Source organism: Canis aureus, chromosome 8 (genome assembly GCF_053574225.1).
Source record: "Canis aureus isolate CA01 chromosome 8, VMU_Caureus_v.1.0, whole genome shotgun sequence".
Classification (NCBI taxonomy): domain Eukaryota; kingdom Metazoa; phylum Chordata; class Mammalia; order Carnivora; family Canidae; genus Canis; species Canis aureus.
Window position 1 is genome coordinate 23,159,417 of NC_135618.1, and position 22,960 is coordinate 23,182,376.

Below are 22,960 nucleotides of genomic sequence, written 5' to 3' on the forward strand. Positions count from 1 at the left end.
CTTTCCTACATGCAATGGCTCATTGACAACCACGGCCAGGCTGAAAAGTATCCAGATAAAGTTTTATCCAATTGAGTTAACATAAGGACAAGAAAATGTCCATATAAGGCTGAGTTACTCCTGGGGTCCTCAGGGAGAACTATTTCAGGATTGTTTACAGGATTTTGTTTTTTTAAACTCTGGGCAGTGAGTGGGACACATTCAACCCTCCTCTAAGAGTTTCATTAAATTCTTCACTCTTGAGCTATGCATATGTCCAAATCATCTTTCAAAGGACTAATTTGTCCCTTGAAATTTAGCCCTGAATATCTCAGTATGGGATTTTTTTTTTTTTTTTTTTTTTGCAAAAAATGTTAAACTTGATTCCTTTTTTTCTATGGGCACATAATTAGTATCTACAAGGCATTATTTGTTTTACAGTCTTTGGGATATGCATCTTTCATGAATACAAACTGGTTTGGAAAAGCAAAGTTTATAATTGATGACACTTAGGGGAAGATGGAAAAGAATTTTTTTTTTTTTTTTTTTAGCTAGAACCAGAGAGCCTAGTCTACCTTTGCTAGTGAATATGGACTAGACATTTCCCTTTCTGCTGAGGCCAACAGCAATCATAACAAGGTAAGCCCACAGGAGACAAACTTTCCTCATCAGTGATAATAATGGTAATAATTAGTAGCAGCAGGTGCAGATAGAAGGACCTCGCCCCCACTGAGGGAGAAGTGCTGCTCTGCTTCCCCAGGTGGATAAATCTCCCACTAGAAACGTAGTGTGTCTGCAGAAACTACCTGCTTCCTTTCTTCTCATGTTTCTGACTCTGTTCGTTTGGTTCTGATCCTGCCCCAGCAGCATGGTGCATGGTCCAGGTGCATGTTCAGATGCTGCTTCTGCTGTTTCTGGTGTCTCGACAAATGCCTGCGCCAACTCACCCAGGTACGTCTCCTACCACGGTCCCCGCGGACACACAGAGGGGCGCTCCAGTGGACTCCATCTCTTAGGTCAGGGGTTGGCTGATTTCTCTGTGAAAGGCCAGACTGTATGAATGTTTTAGGCTTTTTTCGATCTCAGTTGTAACAACTCTATCGTGGTAGTAGGAAGGCGGCCACAGGCAAAATGCAAATGAATGGACACAACTGCTTTCCAAAAACCTTTATTTATGGACACTGAAATGTGAATTCATATAATTTTCACCTGTCAAGAAATGTTATTCTTCTTTTGATTTTTTTTTCAGCAGCTTAAAAATGTGAAAGTTATTCTTAGCTTTGACCAGAGGATAGCAGGCTATCTGATGGATCTGGCCTCTGGGTTGGAGGTTATATAGGTCATTAAGGCCATTCTTCTAATTCTGAAAGAAATGTGTTTTCCCTCTCAGAAATAAAAAGGGGAGGAGTCTTTAGAAATTCCAGCATAATGAGTATGTGTCAACTGAGAGCTAATTGTCAATGTCTTCCTCAAGAACTATAATTTTCCTGAAATGGGAGAAGAATTGCCTCTCTGATTTTTCTGTATTTCACCAGCTTTTCCCTTTCAAGCTATAAATAGTCCTTTAAAAATCAGAAAAATTATATACTGCCATTGTTTGAATTTCAGATTTTTTCCTCGAGTCTTTCAAACTGATGGACACTTAAATACATGTTACGTTTTTCTGTAGATAATTTAGGAAATTAATAGCCCTTAGTCAAATTTACACAAAGCAGTATTTTTCTAAGCCAGCAAGCTGTTTTAGAATTTAGAAATCCACAGAAATCTCGCTTAGCAGAGTATTTCTTATTATTGCCCTTCTTCCTAATAAATATACCGGCCGAAGTAAAGGGACTAAGTAGACCATCCATGTTTAATGTCTTATGATAAGTGGTATTAAGAATCCCTTTCATTATTCGGGGGAAAGTGTAGTTTTACAGTATAAAGCTCTATTTTTAGTTCCTAAAATTCTTGGAGTTCATTTTAGAGTGTATTTCATTTTCATTCCGTTTGCATTAAGCCAGCATGTGTAAAGCACAGTAAAATACCATAGCACCTTTCAGAATGCTGAGTGGTATCCCAAGTGAAACCAAACCCTATGAATGCCTTGTCATGGATGTGATAGGCCGGCTTCTCTCTTCCTAGAACTGTGTGCACATATCCAGACACCAACTTACTCTTCAAAGATTTTGAGACCCATTACAAAAAAAGAATAACAGTGATAAAATATATATGAAAATCAAGGCTAAGAAACATATAGATCAACTCCACAGGGTCCCATAAGGCCATGAAGTTGATTTGCCATCCGCTCTCACTAAATATGTAAATTCACCTTCTTTCTGTCTCCTTCGTTCATGGAAACCCAGGGGCTCCTTGTAGACGCTGCAGGAACCACTACTTCAGGAGAGGAGGGTGGGTGGCGAGGTGAGCAGGGGGTGGGGAGGCGGAAGCGTGGCCTCTGGCCCCCTACCTCTACCACCTTACCCTGCCTTCCGAACAGAGCGGTTACACTCTGATCTGGGCTAGGAGTGGGAATCCCCCCAAGGTTTCATTTGAAGACAAATTTGCTGTTTATGCTTGTTTATGTTTATGCTATGTTTATGTTTATGTTTATGTTATGCTTGTTTATGTTAAACATAAAACATACGTTTATGCTTGTTTCCTCTGCCTTGTTATCCTAAGGGACATATTTTCTGCATTCTGAAATTTCACCACCTCATGTTAACCCAGTACCTTTCCCTTGGGAGTTCATAGTGTTTCCAAGATCATAAGGAGCATGGTTTTAGCCACACCTTAATTACCATTACACAGGCAAGGGACCCTATAACAGATGTACAATGAGAGCAATTTTCCCTGAATTGCAACAAGGCTCAGCTAGCCTGGATCCCGTGCGTGGTCCGTCAGTGTTGCAAAAGGGGCTTGCTCGGTCTTTCAGGTTCTGATCAGGGTGCTACTGCAGAAGGCCCCAGCCTAAACCAGCTGTCAGAGCATCTTCCACTTGGGGGCTCCTCCAGGACCAGGCAGTACCAGCTAACATTGGGCACTGCTGGGAGACCTGAGGGTTAGGGCAAGGGAGGAAGAGGGGGAAGCATGAAGAAGGAAAAAAAGAGTTGATGTGAATACTAATAGGGAGGAAACAGCCCTCTCTAGTCCAAATCAACTAGTGGAAAGCAGAGTGAAATAAAGATTTTAAGAATAAAGATAAATTATTCTATAATGGTGGTCAAAGCTGTTGTTGGTCTCATTTGGCAGAAGACAAAGGGAAGGGAGCCTCAAGTGAGAAGGAATTTAGATTAGCCTTTTGAAAAATCTCCTGGCACTGGGGGAAGATTTCTCTGGAAATCTGATTTAAAAGAGGCAGGCAAGGCCTATTTTATTGGCCTTGTTTGGTGCAATCGGAGCTGGGAAATGATAAAAGAGAACGGGGCCCATTTGTTACCATCAGAACCCAGATGCTCTTATTTACTTAACATCAAGGAGCTGGTTGTGTTTCCGCACTGCTGCTTAAAAGCCCGAGCCACCTACCCCAGCCCTGGGAGGGTGGCAGGTGGCAGTTGCCCTGTTTTATAGGCAGTGATTCACTTGCAGACTGGGAGACCAAACCCCGCGTGTCCTCATTTCTCATTGCTTGTCTCTACATCATAAATACCAAATATGTGTATACCTGGAAAAAAATGATCTGGGTACATGTCACACATTTATTTATCCAACAACTACTGTGTTGATTATGCTGTATTCGAACCATTTGAGCCCGGGCATGAAAGAAAAGGGGACTATGGTGACAGAGCCAAGACACAGCAAGGCCAGGCCTTCAAGGAGCTGACAAGCTAGTTTGGGGAACGAGGTGGGGGGGGCAGGAGGAGGCATTCGCAGGAGACATTATAAAACGGTGCAGAGAGGCGCATTCTCAGGGCAGGAATGGGGACTGCAGGAGCTCAGGAAGGGGAACCTTGGTACTTAGGAGAGGTTTCATGGAAGACATCGCGTATGTCATAGAGCATAGAGCACCCACTGGAGGTCACGGCAGCAGTAGCCATCGGCTTTCAGCGCTCGCTGTGCAGCCAACCACATGCTGAGCATTTTCCCTGCCTTTGTATCAGTTGTTCATCTTCCCCACAGCCCTCTGAGATAGTATCTCCAATTTACCGATGAGGCTTGAGAGGCCACTAGGATTTAATAAATCGATATCTGTTTTGCCTCCAAGCCCCAAGGCCGTAACCAGTCAAGGGATAAACTAGGGGAGAAGGAGTCACAAGAACTGTCTGTAGCTCTCGGGCGCCTGGCCAAGCCTGGGTCCAAACCCATCAGCTCGCTGACAGCTGAGCAAAGCTTTTATGGGGCAGAGTTTTGTGGAGGAGGACGAGAAAGGTGTAGGGGCACTGAAAAGGGTGAAGGATGAATCATGCAATTATAGATTCAGAAAAGACTTGTCAGGGGCTCAGGACCCACCCTGTCCCTCAGGCAAGTCAGTGTCGAAGTTTCTAGGAGGCTGGGCTGGCTGTTCTCAGACATCTTCAGTGAAGAAGATCCTTCCTGTAGCCTCCCCCTCCCTCCCAGCACTTTTCGGGAGTCTGACTGAGAAGTTCCCCTCCTGGGCTCTGCAGGCTCACCCAATGGCAGGAACGGCCCAGCTCTTATTTCTTACAGGGTCCACACAGTTCCTCGTGGAAATACCTCCCTAAGCGCACATCTCTCGTCCTTCGATGACACAGATGCCTATCCTAACTATGATGTTCGTTTTAGATCAGTGTTCCTCTAAATTTGAAACCCACTGGTGAGCCACAAGACTCTTTCCAATGGTTCCAAACTGACCTGAACATTCTAGAATGTTCTTTCTTCAATTCTTGTAGGCAAAAAGCAGAATTGTATGGGTTTTCATTTTTGCATACAACAGAGAGCTATTAACCAATCAGTCAAGTACGTAGCATGTTCCTAAAGCTTCCTAAAATGTGCTACTTATGAACTAAAATTGGTGTTTTACTTCGTTTCCTGAGGACTCAAATTCATTACTTGGTCAAGACGTCAGGCTGCCGAGGCTAGGCCTGGCGACCATGCAAAGCTTGTGAATGTGCTCACACACAGTTGGGATTAGCAAACTGGGGAAAGAACACTTTGCTGTGGGTGTACCACCAGAGCTGTCTGGGGTTGGCTTTTTTGTTCAATTGCAGTTATTTTTGTCTTAATTAGCATTTTACTTCCGTTGACTATTTGGCTCCTGTTTAATTCATTGTCTCTCTATCATGTTGAGCATTTCATTCCTCTTCAATCCTTCGTTCTTGCAGCAGAAGTAGGAATGGGCTTGGGAAGAGAGTTGTGGGCTGAGGGCAAACCATTTGAGAACGACTATTTCCACTCCAGTCCCCTGGGAGGAGCTCCTAGGTGAGGCAGGCAGTTGGCTTCTGCCTACTTTGTGGCCCTGGGGTGAATCCTTCCACCTTCCTGGGCTTCTGCAGAATGAGAATGTAGCTTTCTGACCCTTGTGGTGCCCAGCCGAAGGGTGGGCCACGCGGTGGTCACACTGCCACATCGTAGAGCGGGCAAAGTGTGAACTGTGTGTCTCTCAGGTTCCAAATGACAAGCTGTTTTTTTCACATCATACTTCTTATCCATGCTGAAGACTTGCCCTGGGATCACAAAGAGCCACAAGCGATGGTTTACGTTGCCCAGATCTCCAGCCTCTGAATTCTGTGGGTACACTGAGCATGTGAGGGGCCATCGAGCTGCATCCCCTCACAGCGGCTCCCCCGGTATTGCTGTCACACAGTGATAGGAGCAAACACATAAAATGATTGGTGACCAGATGCTGGTGAGACGCCAGTCACCTCAGTCAGCTTCGTGGGTAGAGAGCCCTGTAACGTCTGGCAGCTTCATGTCCCATGCACCTCTGCTGCATGCCCTGGTCAGCCACTTGAGGAGAAGACAAGACGACTCATGTCTACCTTCATGTGGGCCATAAAGCTACCAGCCTACTGTCCTTTGGCATCTGTTGGGTATGTGACACTAAGTTGATCAGAAATGCCCATGGCTTCCTGTCTTCTTGACAGATAGACAGGTCAGAAAGGCCCCAGATGATGTTGTCTAGTCCAGCACAGAGAAAAACTCACTGCTGCTTGAAAAATACACGCATCCCTCCCCTCTCTACTTCGTGGCCCACTCCTACAACCCACACAGCCTGCCACTCCCTTTTTTTCAGTGCACATAATGTTGGTCTCTGTCTTCCAAGCCTTTGTGGCAGGCCTGATTTTGTAATATCTGAAAGCCTTCTCTCCCCACTGCAGGCTTTCCTTGCAGTTAGCTCAGTTTCAATGATCCTCTTTCTCATAGTCCCGTCAATAGCAAAGGCACTCGGTGACCTGTCTCTGTCAGGTTTTGGTTCATCCCAAGCCAACTGGCAGATCTCCAGTGACGACTCCTCTCTCCCCAGGGCAGCACGTACAAATCAGGAGGAGAAAAAAAAAGGAATGGATATTGTGCAACTTCTCTCACTAGATTATGAAAATGATGCAAAGTTTCTTAAGAGGATACGGTGCTTTCGGTAGCTGACGTCACCATGATAGGTGGCCTCCTCACAGAATGTCCAGGAGGCCATTCTCTCAATGACAGCAGTGGCTCTGGATCCTGCCACTCCCCAGCTATTCTGGGGGCAGCCAGCTGATGGGGAGGGCCTTGGAGAGGTGTGCCCAAGTGTGCATGTTTTAGGAAAAAGCTAACATGTGTGTCAATATGATAGTTTGCATTAAGGCCCATTTATAGACGATGGTAATCCTCACAGCCCAGCTGTTTGGTGGCAAATGCTACTACCCTGGCTTTAGATAGAAAGGAATTGAGACACCTATTTGTCAGGGGACCCAGACTGTCTGCAGGCAAACTAACTGTAGCCTCAGGTTTCCTGGCACGTGGCTCTGAACCTGCTGTGCTTCGGGCCATGGCTTTATGTGCCTTCTTGGGAGCAGCCTCTCTGGAGCCCAGCTCCCACCTGCTGTGGGCGTATTACAAGGGTCAGGGCTCAGGAGGGTGAGGCCCTAAAGCCATCTTCCCCATGTGGGCTCTAGCAGCCTCTCCTCCTTTTGGGGTGAGGCCCAGTGAACAGCTGCCATCTTAAGATGGTTGGACTCTGACGTCCTTCCTGACTTGAAATGTTTCTGCCCTCTCAGAGAGGCAATTAATGTCTGTTGAGTGAATGACTGTGTCACCATGGGGAAGGGAGGGTAAGTTGTGCATGCAGCCCTTAGCTAATCAGAAAACCCTCCTGAGAGGCAACCGAGTATTAGGCGTTAGTTACTCTGACTGTCCATGGCATGTAACTCCTGAAGACAGGAATACCTCCATTTACCGGGCACTTGCATGTGCCAAGCACCGTGCTAGCTACATGTATTGACCATCTTCATCCTCGCAAATAGTCCTGTGAGCATGCTATGATTATTATCCTTCTTTTCTTTTCTTTTCTTTTCTTTTCTTTTCTTTTCTTTTCTTTTCTTTTCTTTTCTTTTCTCTAAGATGATGTACTTAGATTCAGAGAAGTTAAGTAACAGCCTGCTCTGGGGCAGGAGGAAAGTAACAGAGCTAAATGTTGAAGTTTTGCAGATCTAATAAATCATTCCTTTTCCCTTGTGCAAGTTCTGAACAACCAAGAGACACAAGAGTCAAACAGATAAAGATTAAACCTTGAGGGGCACTTTCGTGGTTCAGTAGGTGGAACATGTGACTCTTGATCTCAGAATTGTGAGTTTGAGCCCCATGTTAGGTGTAGAGATTAGTTAAAAATGAAGTCTTTTAAAAAATGTGTTAAGGGTTGCCTGGGTGGCTTAGTCAGTTGAGCATCCGATTCTTGGTTTGGGCTGTCTTGATCTCAGGGTCCTGGGATTGAGCCTCATGTCAGGCTCTATGCTCAGCTCGGAGTCTGCTTGTCCCTCTCCTCCTCTGCCTCTCCCCCTGCTCACACACACAAACTCTCTTTCTCTCTCAAATAAATAAAAAAATCTATATAAATGAAAATTAAAAATTTTTAAATGTGTTAAAACATTTTTAAAACCACCCTGAGTGCCTAGGGAATGTGTCAGAAAATGCATTGTAGGAACAGCTTATTAATGTCTCATTCCTGAAACAGAGAGCCCAGCTCACCTTCTCCCAGGACCAGCCAACAGTGTAGACCTGCCTTTGGGGTCTCTCCTGCAAGCTTACCGCCAAGATGCTGAGAAGGTGCACTCTTAGTGATAGGAGGCTACCAAAGAGAATGACAAAGGGCTGAGCCAGCCTGAGCTCTGCTGCTCCCCCAACATTCACCAGTCCCTTAAGTCATATTCCCCTCTCTGGGAGCAAATGAGAATTGTTACCCTAAAGGAGGTCCCTGGCCATGGAGACACAAATAGAGGTACCCGACACCAGGATTCAAACCCAGGTCTTCCTCAGTCCACTAGGGCACTCCTTCTGTAGGGTAGGAACTCAGACCCTGAAACTGTAGAGATCATGGGGCACCCTTCCCTCATTACAGCAGAATCTGGGGTCCAGAAGGCTTGAAAGTCTCAACCAGGGTCACGCAGTGGGCAGTGCTTTTTCTCCTCTACTCTACCTTGTGTTCTTCTCTCCCTCTGTCCTCACAAGCATCACTGAGACACTGGAGACAGACAAATACACCACATTACATGATGTGAGCTGCCCTGGCTTAGCTTTTAAACACAACTATAGGGATATCTATCCCGTTCCTTACACAACATGGAAGTCAGTTTCATGCTTCTAGGGCAAAAGGCTGGGGAACATTTAGATCCTGGGAAGGATGGGATCTCCCCTCTTATTAATGGTTCTGAACCCTCAGCTTCCTTCTCCAAGATTTTTCTCTTCTTCTTACACTTTAGCTCTCCCTTTTTTCTGAAAGACCTTTATCCACCTCGTTTTCTTAAGATTTATTAATTTATTTGTGAGGGAGAGAGAGCGTGTACTTGTGAGCAGGGGGAGAGGCAGAGGGGGCAGAGGGAGACAAGCAGACTCGCCACTCAGCAGGGAGCCTGATACAGGTCTCAGTTCCGGGACCCTGAGATCATGACCCGAGCTGAAATCAAGAGTTGATCACTTAACCAGCTGAGCCACCCAGGTGCCCAAACATTTATCCACATCTTATGAGAACTCCTTCTTCCTCCCCTCTCCCCTCTCCTTGGATCTGGACCATATACCCATTTCCTAGTAGTTTGATAAAGTGGGAAGAAGGCAGACAGGTCTGAGCTTGAATTATAGCTCTCCCACTTACTGTGTGACATTGGACAAACCCCATATTTAAAGCAAAATTCTTAAACCCACCTCCTAGGCAGTGAGAAGGCCAACTAAGTCAGTACACAGATTATAGCATGCTGTCTGGCTCAGCATATGTTCTGTAAGTGTTAGTTTCTTTTGTGAGGGGAAAGAGAGGGTTTAGTGACTTTCATTTATTCATTCATTCATTCACCAAATATTGGAAATCTACCATGTGCCAGACAACTTGGGTACAGCACCACCTATCTCCTAGGATTATTAGAGATAATTAATAGGTAATGTTTGCAAAACTGTTAGTTTCATGCCTGGCATGTAGAGGTATGCACTGAATAAATGAAGTTCATTTTCATGATCACCAGCCCACCAAGTGATGGGCTCTGATTCTTTCCTATGCACTTAGAGTAGTGCAGAGCTTCTGGGGTTATTCACAAAGGCTGCTCAGTTAGAAGTGTATCAGCATCCATAGGGAAGTCCCGAAATATACCTTTCTCTTCCCAGGACCATTGCATTAATGACTTGTTCGGAGTGGTTGAATTGCTAAGAGTGGCCCAGGCTTCCCCCTCATGAAGGGTGATAGTGAGGGAAAGTCAGCATTCCAATCCAAACCCATGGCCAGCAGATAAGAAATGATGTGGCCTGAGGTTGAAAAACACACCTTGCACAGCAATCCATTCGGCCCCTTCTCTTCTGCATCTAGCACTCATTTTCTTCTTCACTCCCATTTTTCAGCAGTCCCGGGCCATTGTGTCATTGCCTGTCAAGGGCAATTAGGACTTTTTCCGGCCATACTGGTTCATAGGTCATCTGTTGCAAGAAATCATCACTTGCTTTACTATACGACGGTGTTCACAAGCCTGAGCATCCTGTACAAGATGAAGCAACCCTTAAAGCTCTTTGGGCCTTCTCACCGTGGCATGCTCTAGCGACCCTGCAAGTATTCTGAGGGAGGTTGCATGTGTTTTTAACTCTGGTCTATAGAAAGTACTTTTGAGGTTAGCAAAATCCAATTTCCTCACAAATAAGGAAGCAGGTAACACACGAAAACACCGCTCTGGTGAACAGTATTCGATGTGGGGCTGTGGCAGCTGCAGAGGAACTCCTGTGTCCTTCCCATCTGCTCATGTCTGCTGTGGGCACCATGCTGGTCGGGCCACTGAGGCTGGACCCGCCATCATCTGGGATTCCCAGCTGGGGTGGGAGCCGGGTTGGGGAGGTGGTTCAGAATAAAAGGAACTTTCACAGCTCAAGTGCTCAGCAGTACCCTAAGTGCTTGAGAAATGTAAGTGTTATTTAACCCGTCCCCCCAGAGGTGATGGGGATTAAGGAGCGCACTTGTGATGAACGCTGGCCATTGTATAGCAGTGTTGAATCAGTGTATTGTACACCCCAAACCAATGATACACTGCATGTTAACTGGAGTTTAAGTAAAAACTTTAAAAATTGTAAAGATTATATATAGATTAGCTTCAACATTTCCCAAATTCATTTAGTGTGGGAAATGAAATTAAACCATTAAGTAGCTCGTATCCCAAATCCAATCTTCCCGTGATGGAAAGCAGGTTTCCTGATGTCATTTTTCTCCATCTGGGACTGCCCCTGGAATAGTTACTGTCAGAGGACTCAGAATGCCCACCTCTGAACCCATGCCTTCCCCTCCTCTCTTCCATTCCTTTCTAAGCAAGACAGTGACAGGGAGGACAATCCTGTACTATCATCCTCCAGTTGTCCTTGTTCTAGAGATTCAGACTGGTTAGGAGGAAGAAGTGATTATTGCCCGGGGACTAAAGGATGCCTTCATAGAGAAAAATCTGAAAGGTGTGAGTCCCAGTGGTTGAGGAAATAAAAGCCACTTCAGTGCCCCAGTGACTAATTCACATTCTGCTGCAAGCTGGAATCTGACGGTGCTCTGGCTACTGGCCTCTGCCTATCATCTTTGATTGACTCCCACATGGGTGTGACTCTCAGTCACACACTCAGATGTGCAGGAAATACTGTATCATGTGTCTTAACCTAACTTCTAATCTTGAGCTCTCATTACACTGGATTGGCAGTAAATATCAGCTGGTATTCTTGGGCTCTCCCAGCATGGGCTTATAGGAAATTTCAGGTATCCCCAAGCATTAGTACACATGAGTTGTCCTTGAGACATTCCCCTTTTCTGTCCATAGATCCCATCTTCAGGCTTTACTTGGGAAGCAGGCATCTTTTGCAAGGCCCCTCACAGTCTTGTCTGCCTGGCTATGCAGTGGTTAGTTAACCAATCCTCCCACTTTGTCTGGAATGCTCTGGTTTTAGCACTGAAAGCCCTATGTCTCTGGAGCCCCTTTCCCCCTGGCAAATCAGACCCTAGGAGTGGGCACTTCCCTTCAGAGTCTTGCCATTTCTCCACGCTCTGCTAAAAAGAGAGAGAGAGAGAGAGAGAGGAGAGAGAGAGAGACCTGGACTCCTGGTCAGGCTTACAGATCTCTTTTCCCTCCTTTCAGCCCAGGGAAGTCTCCTTTTCTAATCTAGGGTTGGAAGAAATACTGCACTCTGAGACATTTCGTTCAAACTGAGAATCCTCTTCCTTCACCTTCTCCATTGATAGGTAAGAGCTTAAAGAGCTTAAAATTTTGGAAAGCAAAAGCTAATAAGATTTGCAGACTGGGTGTCTTCGTGCCCCCACCCCTCAAGAGCCTCCTAACCTCACCTAAGGGAATGAGCACAGAGCCTGAGTGGGGCATGTGATGAAGAGGAAAAGGAGAAAGTACATGGGAAAAAGAAACAGAGGTCAAGAGAACAGAGGAAGCCATCACACATATACTTGGGGTAGCTGGACACTCCTTCCTTTAAAAAAAAATTATTTATTTATTCATGAGAGACACAGAGACATGGGCAGAGGGAGAAGCAGCCTCTCTTTCAGGGAGGCAGATGTGGGACTGGATCCCAGGACCCCAGAATCATGGCCTGAGCTGAAGGCAGATGCTCAACCACTGAGCCACCCAGGTGTCCCCCCCCACACCCCCAGACACTCCTTCCATTCGCAGTCCCATCTCAAGAGATGACTGAGAAGCAGGGGCTGTGAAAACTAGCAAGAGAAGCAATTCAGGGAATTTAGTTCAATTTGTTTCCTGATCTAGGTGGGGCTAGGCAGTTCCTAAGAGTCTTGGCAAGCGGATCCAGGCTTTGACACTTCTTCAAGTGGGTTCATCTTCCCCCTCCTTTCGCCTTTTACAGAATGCCTCAGTTGGCGTCAGGGCGGGGCAGGGAGGAGCATTTGCTAGACTTGCATTCATTTGGGCTATGAGACAGCTGAGGCCAGATGCCTTGGTCAGGATGTCAGGACGCAGCGCAGTGGGGGCGGGGAAGGGCGCCCTGCGCCTGTCTGCCAGGCCCACGTCCCGCCTCCATCAAGGTGGCAACCCAGAAACTTGGTGAGGTCCCAAGAACAGCGGGCTGCTGACCTGGCTGGGTGCCCTGTCCCCAGCCCTAAACTTGTCCGTGGATGGAAGGATGATGGAAGAGGAGGCCCTGAACTTTCTCAGCACCAGCCCTGGCTTCTGCTAAGATGTAGCAGGGAGGGACTAAAGGAAACAGAAATACAAGCTTGCAAGAGCTACCCGTTCTCACTAGGACTGTGCCTCCACCACCTTGACCGACTTCCAGGGAAACTGATTTCCGAGAAGTGCCCTTGGACGGAGGAGGCTAAAGGGGCAGGTCGGATAGTCTTCTGAAGCTTCAGGAAGAAAGGATCTGTTATTATAGTGTCTTTCAGCAAATGCATTTCGCTTATGAGTTTTTTGCTGCAAACCGGACCAGGTTATGGTACAAACAACAATCGTTCTCTGCAACCAGTGACCTTTCCGTCGACGACCTGGCCCTCTGTCAGCAGGCCTTTCTCATACAGGTCAGGCTTTGCCTCACCAGCCCTGTGTCCCCCAAAAACGTGTTCAGGGAGGGACAGACATGTGACTTAAAACTATCTCCCAAAACCACAGGGTATATGAAAACATGTACACTTGCCCATTTCCGTGCTCCATCTCCTCTTGACAGCTCCACAGTCCTGAGCTTCAGATCAGAGAAGTGTGACATTTTCTTATGGTGCTAAAGAACCCGCCTCCTAAAGTCTATAAATAACAGCCATCTCTTGTGCTTTTACAGTACGCAGGGCACCCCCTAAACATTTGACATACACAGCCTGGGTTTATCCTCTCGGGGATGCTGTGTATCAGGTCGTATTTCCCCGTTTGTACAAGCGAGGAAACAGGCCCAGCGCTTCCCGAGGGGGGTAAGCTCCATCGGACTGCAAATCGGGGGCCTTAGTGGCTTCACTGTGCTGTCTGGAGTTTCTTGTCAAAGAGAAGGGTGAGGGGGACAGGAAACCCGTGGTCTTCACTAACCCGGGACGGCCCATCTATTTAATCTTCTATCTGATAAAGCCTGAAGTCAAAACAACAGAGCAGGCATTTCCCATGTCACAGATGTGCAAGCTCCATCCGGCCCCCCTGGAAGATCAAGGCTCCCTTCTGCCTGGGTCAGTCCCTGCACTGACGGTGCACAGGTCAATGAGCTGAATGGATGCGAGAGCCCCCTGCGATGGTGAAGGGTGTCTTGGACCAAGGCAGCACTTCCTTCACAGCCCTGCATCCTGCACGTCATTCTTACTCTAACTGTGGTTCTGGTGGGTTTTCATGGCAGGGTGCAGTGCCTTGGTCACACACCAAATGGACAGGTCAGGCTCAGCAAGATGCAGTTGCCTGGTTTGGCTTTTTCTGGATTTCTGTAGAAGGGGCGCTGGCCATGAACACCTAATCCATGTTCCATTTTTGTCACCTTTGCCTGGTCACCTAGCATGTTGAGATTTCCTTTTCCTCATCGGTAAAATGAGAGGATTTTCCTGGGTGATGTGGGGAGGGGGGTGCCTTTTAATCCTAACTTTCTGCCAAAAGAACAAATGTACCGATCGAGTGACTTTGGGTTTTGTATGAAGAAATATTATTTGGAAAGCATTCTTGGGTTTGCCAAAAGCATCTTTCATCATTCAACAAATATCAGCTTCACAGAGAGAGCAGGGGGCTCTGTGAGAGCGTCTTGGCCGAAGGAACACGGTTTGCAGCAGAGGGATCATGAGGGACCCCGCAGACACTGTGAGGTGCCGGTTAATAATGAAACTCACTAAAATCAGGAGGTGGGACAAAGTGTGAAGGGGACTCTCACTTCCTCTAACCTCCTCCTGCTTTTTTCCTTATTTTTTAGAAATTACTCACTAGGGAGACAAAATTGCTTTAAGTCTCTATCTTAATTCTTTTTTTTTTTTGAAAAATTATTACTGAAGTCGGGTTGACACACAGTATTACATTAGTTTCGAGGGTGCAACGTAGTGATTTAACAACTGTATGTTATGCTTTGCTTCACCACAGCGTGGCTCCCATCTGTCCCCATACAACACTGATGCAATAAATACCGTTGGCTCTATTCCCTATGCTGTGCCCTACAGCCCCCGACCTATTTACTCCCTAACTGGAAGTCTGTATCTCCCACTCCTCCTCAGCCGTGTTACCTCCCTCTCCCTCTGGCAACCACCAGTTGTCTGTATTTGGGGGTCTGTTTCTGCTTTTTGTTTGTTTTGTTTTTTAGATTCCGTGTGTAAGTGAAATCATACGTATTCGTCTTTCTCTGATTTATTTCACTTAGCATAATACCCTCTAGGTCCATCCATGTTGTTATAAGGGGCAAGACCTGATGATTTTTGATAGCTGGGTAATAATCTCCTTTATCCATTGGTGGACACTTGGATTGCTTCCATATCTTGGCACTTATAAATAATGCTGCAATAAACATAGGGGTGCATATATCTTTTTTAATTAGTGAGGTTTTTAAAAGATTTTTTATTTATTTGAGAGACACAGCACAAGTAGGGGAGGAAGGTGGCAGAGGGAGAGGGAGGGGTAGACTCCCCACTGAGCGGGGAGCCCGATGCGGGACTGGATCCCAGGACTCCAGCACCATGACCTGAGCTTTAAAGGCAGATGCTTAACCTACTGAGCACCCAGGAGCCCCTAATGCTTTCATTTTCTTTAGAAAAATAAATACCTACTCGTGCAATTATTGGATAATGACATTACTATTTTTAATTTGGGGGGGAACCTCTATACTGATTTCCACAGCAGCTGCAGCAGTTTATATTCCCACCAAGAGCACACAAGTGTTCCTTTTTCTTCACATCCTTGCCAATGCTTGTTTCTTGTCTTTGATCCCTGCCATTCTGACAGGTGTGAGGTGAGACCTCATTGTGGTTTTGACTTGCATTTCCTTGGTGATGAGTGATGCAGAGCATCTTTTCATGCATCTGTTGGCCATCTGTATGTCTTTGGGAAAATGTCTATTCAGGTCCTCTGATCATTTTTTAATTGAATGATTTGATATTTTAGTGTTGAGTTGTAAAAGTTCTTTAGTATTTTGGATACTAACCCTCTATTAGATATGTCATTTGCAAAAATCTTCCATTCAGTAAGTTCCCTTTTTTGTTGTTGTTGATTATTTCCTTTACTGTACAAAAGCTTTTTATTTTGGTGTAATCCCAATAGTTTATGTTTGCTTTTGCTTCCCTTGCTTCAGGAGATATACCTAGAAACACGTTGCTAAGGCCAATGTCAAAGAGATTACTGCCTATGTTTTCTGCTAGGAATTTTATGGTTTTATGTCTCACATATAGGTCTTTAATCCATTTTATTTTATTTTTGTGTATGATGTAAGCAAGTGGTTCAGTTTCATTCTTTTGTATTTAGCTCTCTAGTTTTCCCAGCATCATTTATTGAAGAGACTGTCTTTTCCCCCAATTAAATTTTCTTGCCTCATTTGTTGTCAATTAATTGACCATATAAGTGTGGGTTATGTCTGGGCTCTCTATTCCATTGTCTGTTTTTGTGCTAGTACCATACTGATTTGATTATTTTAGTTTTGTAGTATATCTTGAATGCTAAAATTGTGATACCTCCAGCTTTGTCCTTTCTCAAGATTGCTTTAGCTCTTTGGGATCTTTTGTGGTTCCATAAACATTTTTGTATAATTTGTCTTAGTTCTGTGAAAAATACTTTTCCTTATGGAAATATCAATAGTATTTTCTCCAGTTTTTTCTTATAATTGATTTCTAATTTCATAGTGTTGTGGTTCAAAAAGATGTATGATATGATTTCAGTCTTCTTAAATCTGTTGAGACTGGTTTGGTGGTCTAATGTGTACACTTGATTATGTATTCTGTTGGTTTTGAATAGAATGTTCATTGTTTCCTTAAGGATTTTCTGCCTGGAAATTTATCCATCAATGTAGGTGTGTGTTAAAGTCTCTACTGTTATTTTACTAATGTCAGTTTCTCCTTTTATGTCTATTAATATCTGCTTTGTGTATCTAGGTGCTCTTACATTGAGTACATACATAGATATTCACAACTTTTAATTCCTCTTGTTGGATTGATCCCTTTATCATTATCTAATACCCTTTTTTTATCTAGTGTTACAATCTTTGTTTTAAAGTCTGTTTTATCTGATACAAGTATTGCTATTTTTTCCCCCTCACTTCCATGTGCATGGAGTATCTTTATCCTTTCACTTTGAGTCTGTATTTATCTTTAGGTCTGAAGGGAGTTTATTCTAGGCAGCATATAGATGGGTCTTAGTTTTTAATCCATTGTGTCACCCTGTGTCTTTTGATTGGAACATTTAGACCATTTATATGTAAAGTTATTATGGATAGATGTGTACTTATTGTCATTGTTAATTGACTTCTAGTTGTTCTCGTAGTTGTTCTCTGGTTCTTTTTCTCCTGCCCTCTTTCTTTGTAATTGGTGACTTTTGTTACTGTTATGTTTGGCTTTCTTTTACTTTATTTTGTGTGTATCTATTATAGGGTTTTGTGGTCACCACGTGGTTCATATTATAACATCCTAAGTATAAGGCAGTCTATATTAAACTAATGGTCACTTAAGTTCACACATATTCTAAAATAACTTCTTCTTTACCCTCTCTAATCTTTTATATATATATGTTGTTATATTTTACATCTTTTTATTTTGAGTCCCCTTAGCTAATTTTTTAGATATAATTGAGTTTACTACTTTTGTCTTTTACCCTTCATATTAACTTTATAAGTAATTATTTTACTGCCTTTACTGTATGTTTGCTTTTACCAGTGAAATTTTTTCCTTTCATAACTTTCTGCTTACTATGGTCTTTCATTCTCCACTTAAAGAAGTTACTTTAATGCTTCTTGTCAGACCAGTTTTGTGGTGATGAACTCACTTAACTTTTCTTTGTCTCAGAAACTCTCAATTTCTCCTTCAATTCTGAATGATAACCTTGCAGGGTAGAGTATTCTTGATTGTACGTTTTTCCCTTTCAGCACTTTGAATATACCATGCCACTTTCTTCTGGCTAGCAAGGTTTCTGTTGAAAAATCAATTGATAGTCTTATGAGGTCTCCCTTTGTATGTTACTAGTTGCTTCTCTTTTGCTGCTTTTAAAATTCTCTCTTTATCCTTAATCTTTGACAATAAATTATGCATCATGGTGTGGATCTTGTTGGGTACATCTTGTTGGGCACTCTCTGTACTTCCTGAGCTTGGATGTTTGTTTCTTTCCTCAGATTAGGAAAGCGTTCAGCCATTATTTCTTCAAATAAATTTTGTTGTTGTTGTTATTTTGTTTAAGGAGGGCTGGAAGGGCAGAGGGGAAAGGAAAGAGAGAATCTTAAGTAGGTTCCATGTCCAGTGTGGAGACCAGCATGGGACTCAATGTCACAACCCTGAGATCACGACCTGAGCCGAAATCAAGAGTTGGACACTTACCAACTGAGCCACCCAGGTGCCCTTCAAATAAGTTTTGTTTTGTTCTGTTTTTTGACCCTTTCTCTCTCTTCTCCTTCTAGAACCCCTGTAATGTTTGTTTACTTGATGCTATTGAAGACATCCCTTGACCTATCCTCATTTTTAATTTTTTTTTAAGATCTTATTTATTTATTCATGAGAGACACACAGAGAGAGGCAGGGACACAGGCGGAGGGAGAAGCAGGCTCCATGCAGGAAGCCTGATGTGGGACTCGATTCCCAGACCTGGGATCACGCCCTGGGCTGAAGGCAGATCCTCAACCACTGAGCCACCCAGGCACCCTATCCTCATTTTTTAAATGTTTTTTTTTTCTTTTTGCTGTTCAGCTTGGGTGTTTTCCACTACCCTGTCTTCCAGGTCACTGACCATTCTTTCTGCATCTTCTAGTCTCTGTTGATACCCTCTATTGTGTTTTTTGTTTCAATTATTGTATTCTTCAACTCTGATTGGGTTTTTTTTTTAAGATTTTATTTATTTATTCATGATAGTCACACACACAGAGAGAGAGATAGGCAGAGACATAGGCAGAGAGAGAAGCAGGCTCCATACAGGGAGCCCGATGTGGGATTCGATCCCGGGTCTCCAGGATCGCGCCCTGGGCCAAAGGCAGGTGCTAAACCGCTGCACCACCCAGGGATCCCTGATTGGTTCTTTTTTATATTTTTCATCTCTTTGTTCAAGTTTTTACTGAGTTTTTCTACTCTTCTCTCCAGGCTGGTGAGCATCTCTATGACCATTACCTTGAACTCTTTATCAGGTAAATTGCTTATTTCCATTTCATTTAGTTCTTTTTCTGAGGTTTTGTCTTTTTCTTTCATTTGGAGCATATTCCTCTCTCTCCTCATTTTGCTTGACATTCTTGTTTTTCTGAATTAGACAGAAGAGTTACTTCTAAGCTTGAAGGAATGCTCTTGTGTATGGTCATCCCCTGGGGTCATCTTCCTCATCTTTCACCAACCATGCTGCCTAATTTGAGACATGGTGTTAAAAAAAAAAAAGCAATCTCTTAACATTTTTAATAATGATTTTAGAAATAATTTGCTAATTTGTGAAGATAGATTTGCCTGAAATTCAAATATTCCTTCACTTTCAGTTTAGTTTCACTTTTTTCTGTTAAGGTCAAATTAACACTAGCATTTATATTTAAAATAACATATAGAGGGATGCATAGTTGGGTCAGTTGGTGGAACATGCAACCCTTGATCTCAGGGTTACGAGTTTGAGCCCCAAATTGGATGTAGGAATTAGTTTAAAATCTTTAAAAATAAATAAAACAACTTATAGAGTATGTTTCATTTTATAACTTATGCTTGTCCATCCATTCTTCCCTCTGCCTGCTATATTTGCAGAGAAATGCTGGGGTATGATCCACATGATGTTAGGAAATTATTATCTCCTAGGAGTGAGATCAGAATGATTTCTTTGCTTTTTTCTTTGTTTCTTTCTATGTTCTTGATTTTCTTATACTGGGCATAATATTAATAAAGCCATTATTCTAAAAATGAGCAAAAAGGGGAAAAAAGAGGGAAGCAAACCATAGGAGACTCTAAACTATAGAGAGCAAACCAAGGGTTGTTGGAGGGAAGATGATTGGGAGGATGGGTTAAATGGGTGATGGGCAATAAGGAAGGCCCTTGTGAAGAGCACTGGGTGTTACATGTAAGTGATGAATCACTAAATTCTACTCCTGAAATCAATATTACACACTGCATGCTAGCTAACTAGAACTTAAATAAAAAATTGGGGGAAAATATCAAATAAAATTTTAAAAAGCAAACAAGACTGCAATGCCATGGCTTTATAGGCAGCAGCAGATCTCATGAAAGGCACATTCCTTCTTCCATCCACCTCCCACCTGGCCCCAACCCTGGAGGGACTGGCAAATTTCCCTGACTCACCCTCTCATTGGACTTTTGCAACTAGTGACTAGTGAACTCCTGAACAGCTCTGAAGGGTGAATGCAAGGTCCTGGAAGGCCCAGGGGCTGTTTGTATATGCTTCACTGGGCATGTGTTTATGATAAAAACAGAGCTCAAGATGAAACTGGCTTGGGGTGGTTCCTGCAATTTTTACTGCAATCCAAAGAAAGGATGCTTAGATGTATGGGGATGTATCTGGGCTCAGATTTCACTGTATGTCCTTTAGTTTTGAGGGAAGCAGGAATACCAGGGTTATTTATTCATCATCCTGTTTCTCAAGTTTGTTTTCATAGTTCTTGTTGTATCTTTCAGTTAATAAATATCAGGACTTTATTAGGAAGGCATTCCAGAAATAAAGCTGGCTATTCATGGCATGGTTTTTGGCACAGGCCTTCCTGCCTATATGGAGGGAAACTCTGTTTACCTTTTTGAAGAGTCAATAGAACCTCAGGTTCACAGTTTGTCCACCAAAAGAAGGAACCACTTCAGTTTAGGGGGAGGACAAACAGCTGCCCTTAGCTAATGAAGGACACAGGGCTGAACTGTGCTGGCTTCAGTTTTAACTGAAGGAGCCAAAATGTTCTTTCTGTGTCAGAGGTGCGATTAATGTCCTTGGACAATTCTCAAAGTAAATTACAGAGATAATCCAGCTTTTCTGTTGCTTAAAACTATACTTACGTCTTTTTCATTTTTCTTCAGTGATTAGAATTTTCTGTAAAATGGGAACAATAATACCCCCAGTGATAATTTCCCTGAACTGTGATAAGAAACAGATGAGATTATATAAGAGGAGGGTGCCTGGTCCACTACAAAAAAGAGGGCATGCATAAAGCATCTTTGGTACAGAACTTTTGAGCAGGCAGGCACATTTTACAAGCTGTGGGATTGGACAACCGAGAAGTGACATTCCTCAGTGGAGGCCACATAGCCAGGTGTGGAGGCAACGTGCTTGGAACCCCACCTCTTCCTGCTGGGCCATCCTGCCATATCCTTAGCCCTTTTTCATGACACATGTCATGAGAACACCACTTTAGTATTTTGAACCTTTTAGGAGGAGAAGCACAGAGCACAGCTCCAAGTAGATGTTTTCCTGCAGATGGCCTGAATGAGTCAGAGACCTACTTCTTGTAAGTGATGCAACGCAGGTTGTATATGTGCACCCAGGGGCATGCGACCTTACTAACTTCTCTGTACTTCCCTTACCTCACCAGCTTATCATCCAGTTGGGGGTTGCAGAGGATTGAGTGAACGCATTCAGGGGGATATAGAATAAGAATAGGGCAGCAGGGGATCCCTGGGTGGCTCAGCCGTTTAGCACCTGCCTTTGGCCCAGGGTGTGATCCTGGAGTCCTGGGATCGAGCCCCACGTCAGGCTCCCTACATGGAGCCTGCTTCTCCCTCTGCCTGTGTCTCTGCCTCTCTCTCTCTCTATGTTTGTGTCGCTCATGAATAAATTAACAAAATCTTTAAAAAAAAGGGGGGGGGGAGGGCATGGCACGTAGTGTGTGCTCCATGAATGCTTGCCATTATTCTTTATTATCGTTAATTTACACATAGAAGCTTCACACTTGCCTACAGATGGGGAAAAGAAAGGAAGAAGAAAAAAGAGAAGAAAAAAGAGAAAGGCTACGAAACAAATTCAGATGAAGACTACTGTGAACCACCCTAGGACATGTCGCTAAGGCATGTCCTGAAGTGGGGTGGAGGGAAGCAGAGTACCTGGAAAGAGTACTTACAAGTATTACAATTCCTAATACTCTTATTTGCTCCCCAGAGAAGGGCTCATTTTCTTTGGGCCTGACCCCTGGCTTATGACTGCTAATGGCAGCCACGTGCTCAGTGGATGGATGACTGCACCACATTTATGCATAACTTATGCAGGGCCCTCTAGGCATGATGGAGGTGCTTGGGGCTCCCCAAATGCATAGGTGAGAGGAGGTACAGGCTTTGTAGTTAAACATGAGACAGTGATGAGGGGAGATATGCCCTGAGAGAGCACAGGGCAGCCTGGGAATGCTTCTAGAAGCACGGGCTGAAAATGACATGAATCCTGAAACTTCCAGTCTGCCCCCTTGCTCCACAGCAGGGCATTTCAGGCCCACCGAGGTCTGGCTCACAGCTCCACTTGGCCCATATCCTACCACACTCCTCTTCTGGGCCCTTTGGTCTCATTCACAGCCTCCTGCTGCTGCCTCAGCCACCCACCCCCAACCCTACAGGGACCAGCCAGCTTCAGGGATCAGCCACCTGCCACTTCTCCGAAGTCTTCCTCACCACTCCCCTTCCCACACTCCTTCCTTCCCATCACCCCCAGCCTGTGCTCCTCCTCCATGTTGCTTTCACGTCTGTGCATGAGTCACAGCTCACTGTTCACCAGTCCTCACCACCAGGCAGGCCCTTCCTTGTTTGTGTCCTTTCCCCCTCCCTCCCCTTCTGCTTGTGACAGTCCATGAAAGGAAAACTAATCAAACCATACCTCGAGGAGGGAGTCTTCAACCTCAGGCCAGGGAATGAGAATGGAGATAAAATATTGAGGCGCTACCACTGTCAAGTTGGGAATCTTTCACTTCCATTTGGTTTCCAGACATGGAAATATCCACTTGTTTGGGGACACTATTGAAACATGCCCACCCCACTCAATATTTCTGGTAATAAATTAAATTTATTTAATAAATAAATTTAAATTTATTCTGGTAATAAATTAAGAGGCTGAAACCACTACCTCTTTTCTTGCTTCAAGATTAGCTTTCAGGACCTCCTGACTAACTTTCACAACCAACACAACGTGTTACCCACTCACTATATGCAGTCCTTTCCCCCTGCTGTTAGGGTCTGCAAATTAGCTTAGCATGTTCACCTCGAGTTCGGTCAGCCCAGACGAATGCTCCAAGCAAGAATTTACCACACTGAACATTTAGAGCAATCCATCTCCCGGCTGCCTGACAAGGAAGCAGCTTCTATTGAGAATAAGTATAAATT

The 22,960-nt window shown here is 44.2% G+C and overlaps 1 protein-coding gene across 10 annotated transcripts in view; it reads left to right on the forward strand.

The window, feature by feature from the left end:
* SLC44A3 (solute carrier family 44 member 3) overlaps positions 1–22,960 on the forward strand; it is a 112,470-nt gene that overhangs the window by 61,986 nt on the left and 27,524 nt on the right. For 7 of the 10 annotated variants that reach the window (XR_013384432.1, XM_077905505.1, XM_077905502.1 and 4 more), the window contains one exon: positions 844–930. Coding sequence is in view for 9 of the 10 variants with exons in the window: in XM_077905505.1 (XP_077761631.1) it covers positions 844–930 (87 nt within the window). In the remaining variant the exon portion in view is untranslated. Of the gene's footprint in view, positions 1–843; positions 931–18,775; positions 18,820–22,960 lie in introns of all 10 variants that reach the window. The other 3 variants (XM_077905508.1, XM_077905509.1, XM_077905503.1) reach the window with 3 other exon arrangements.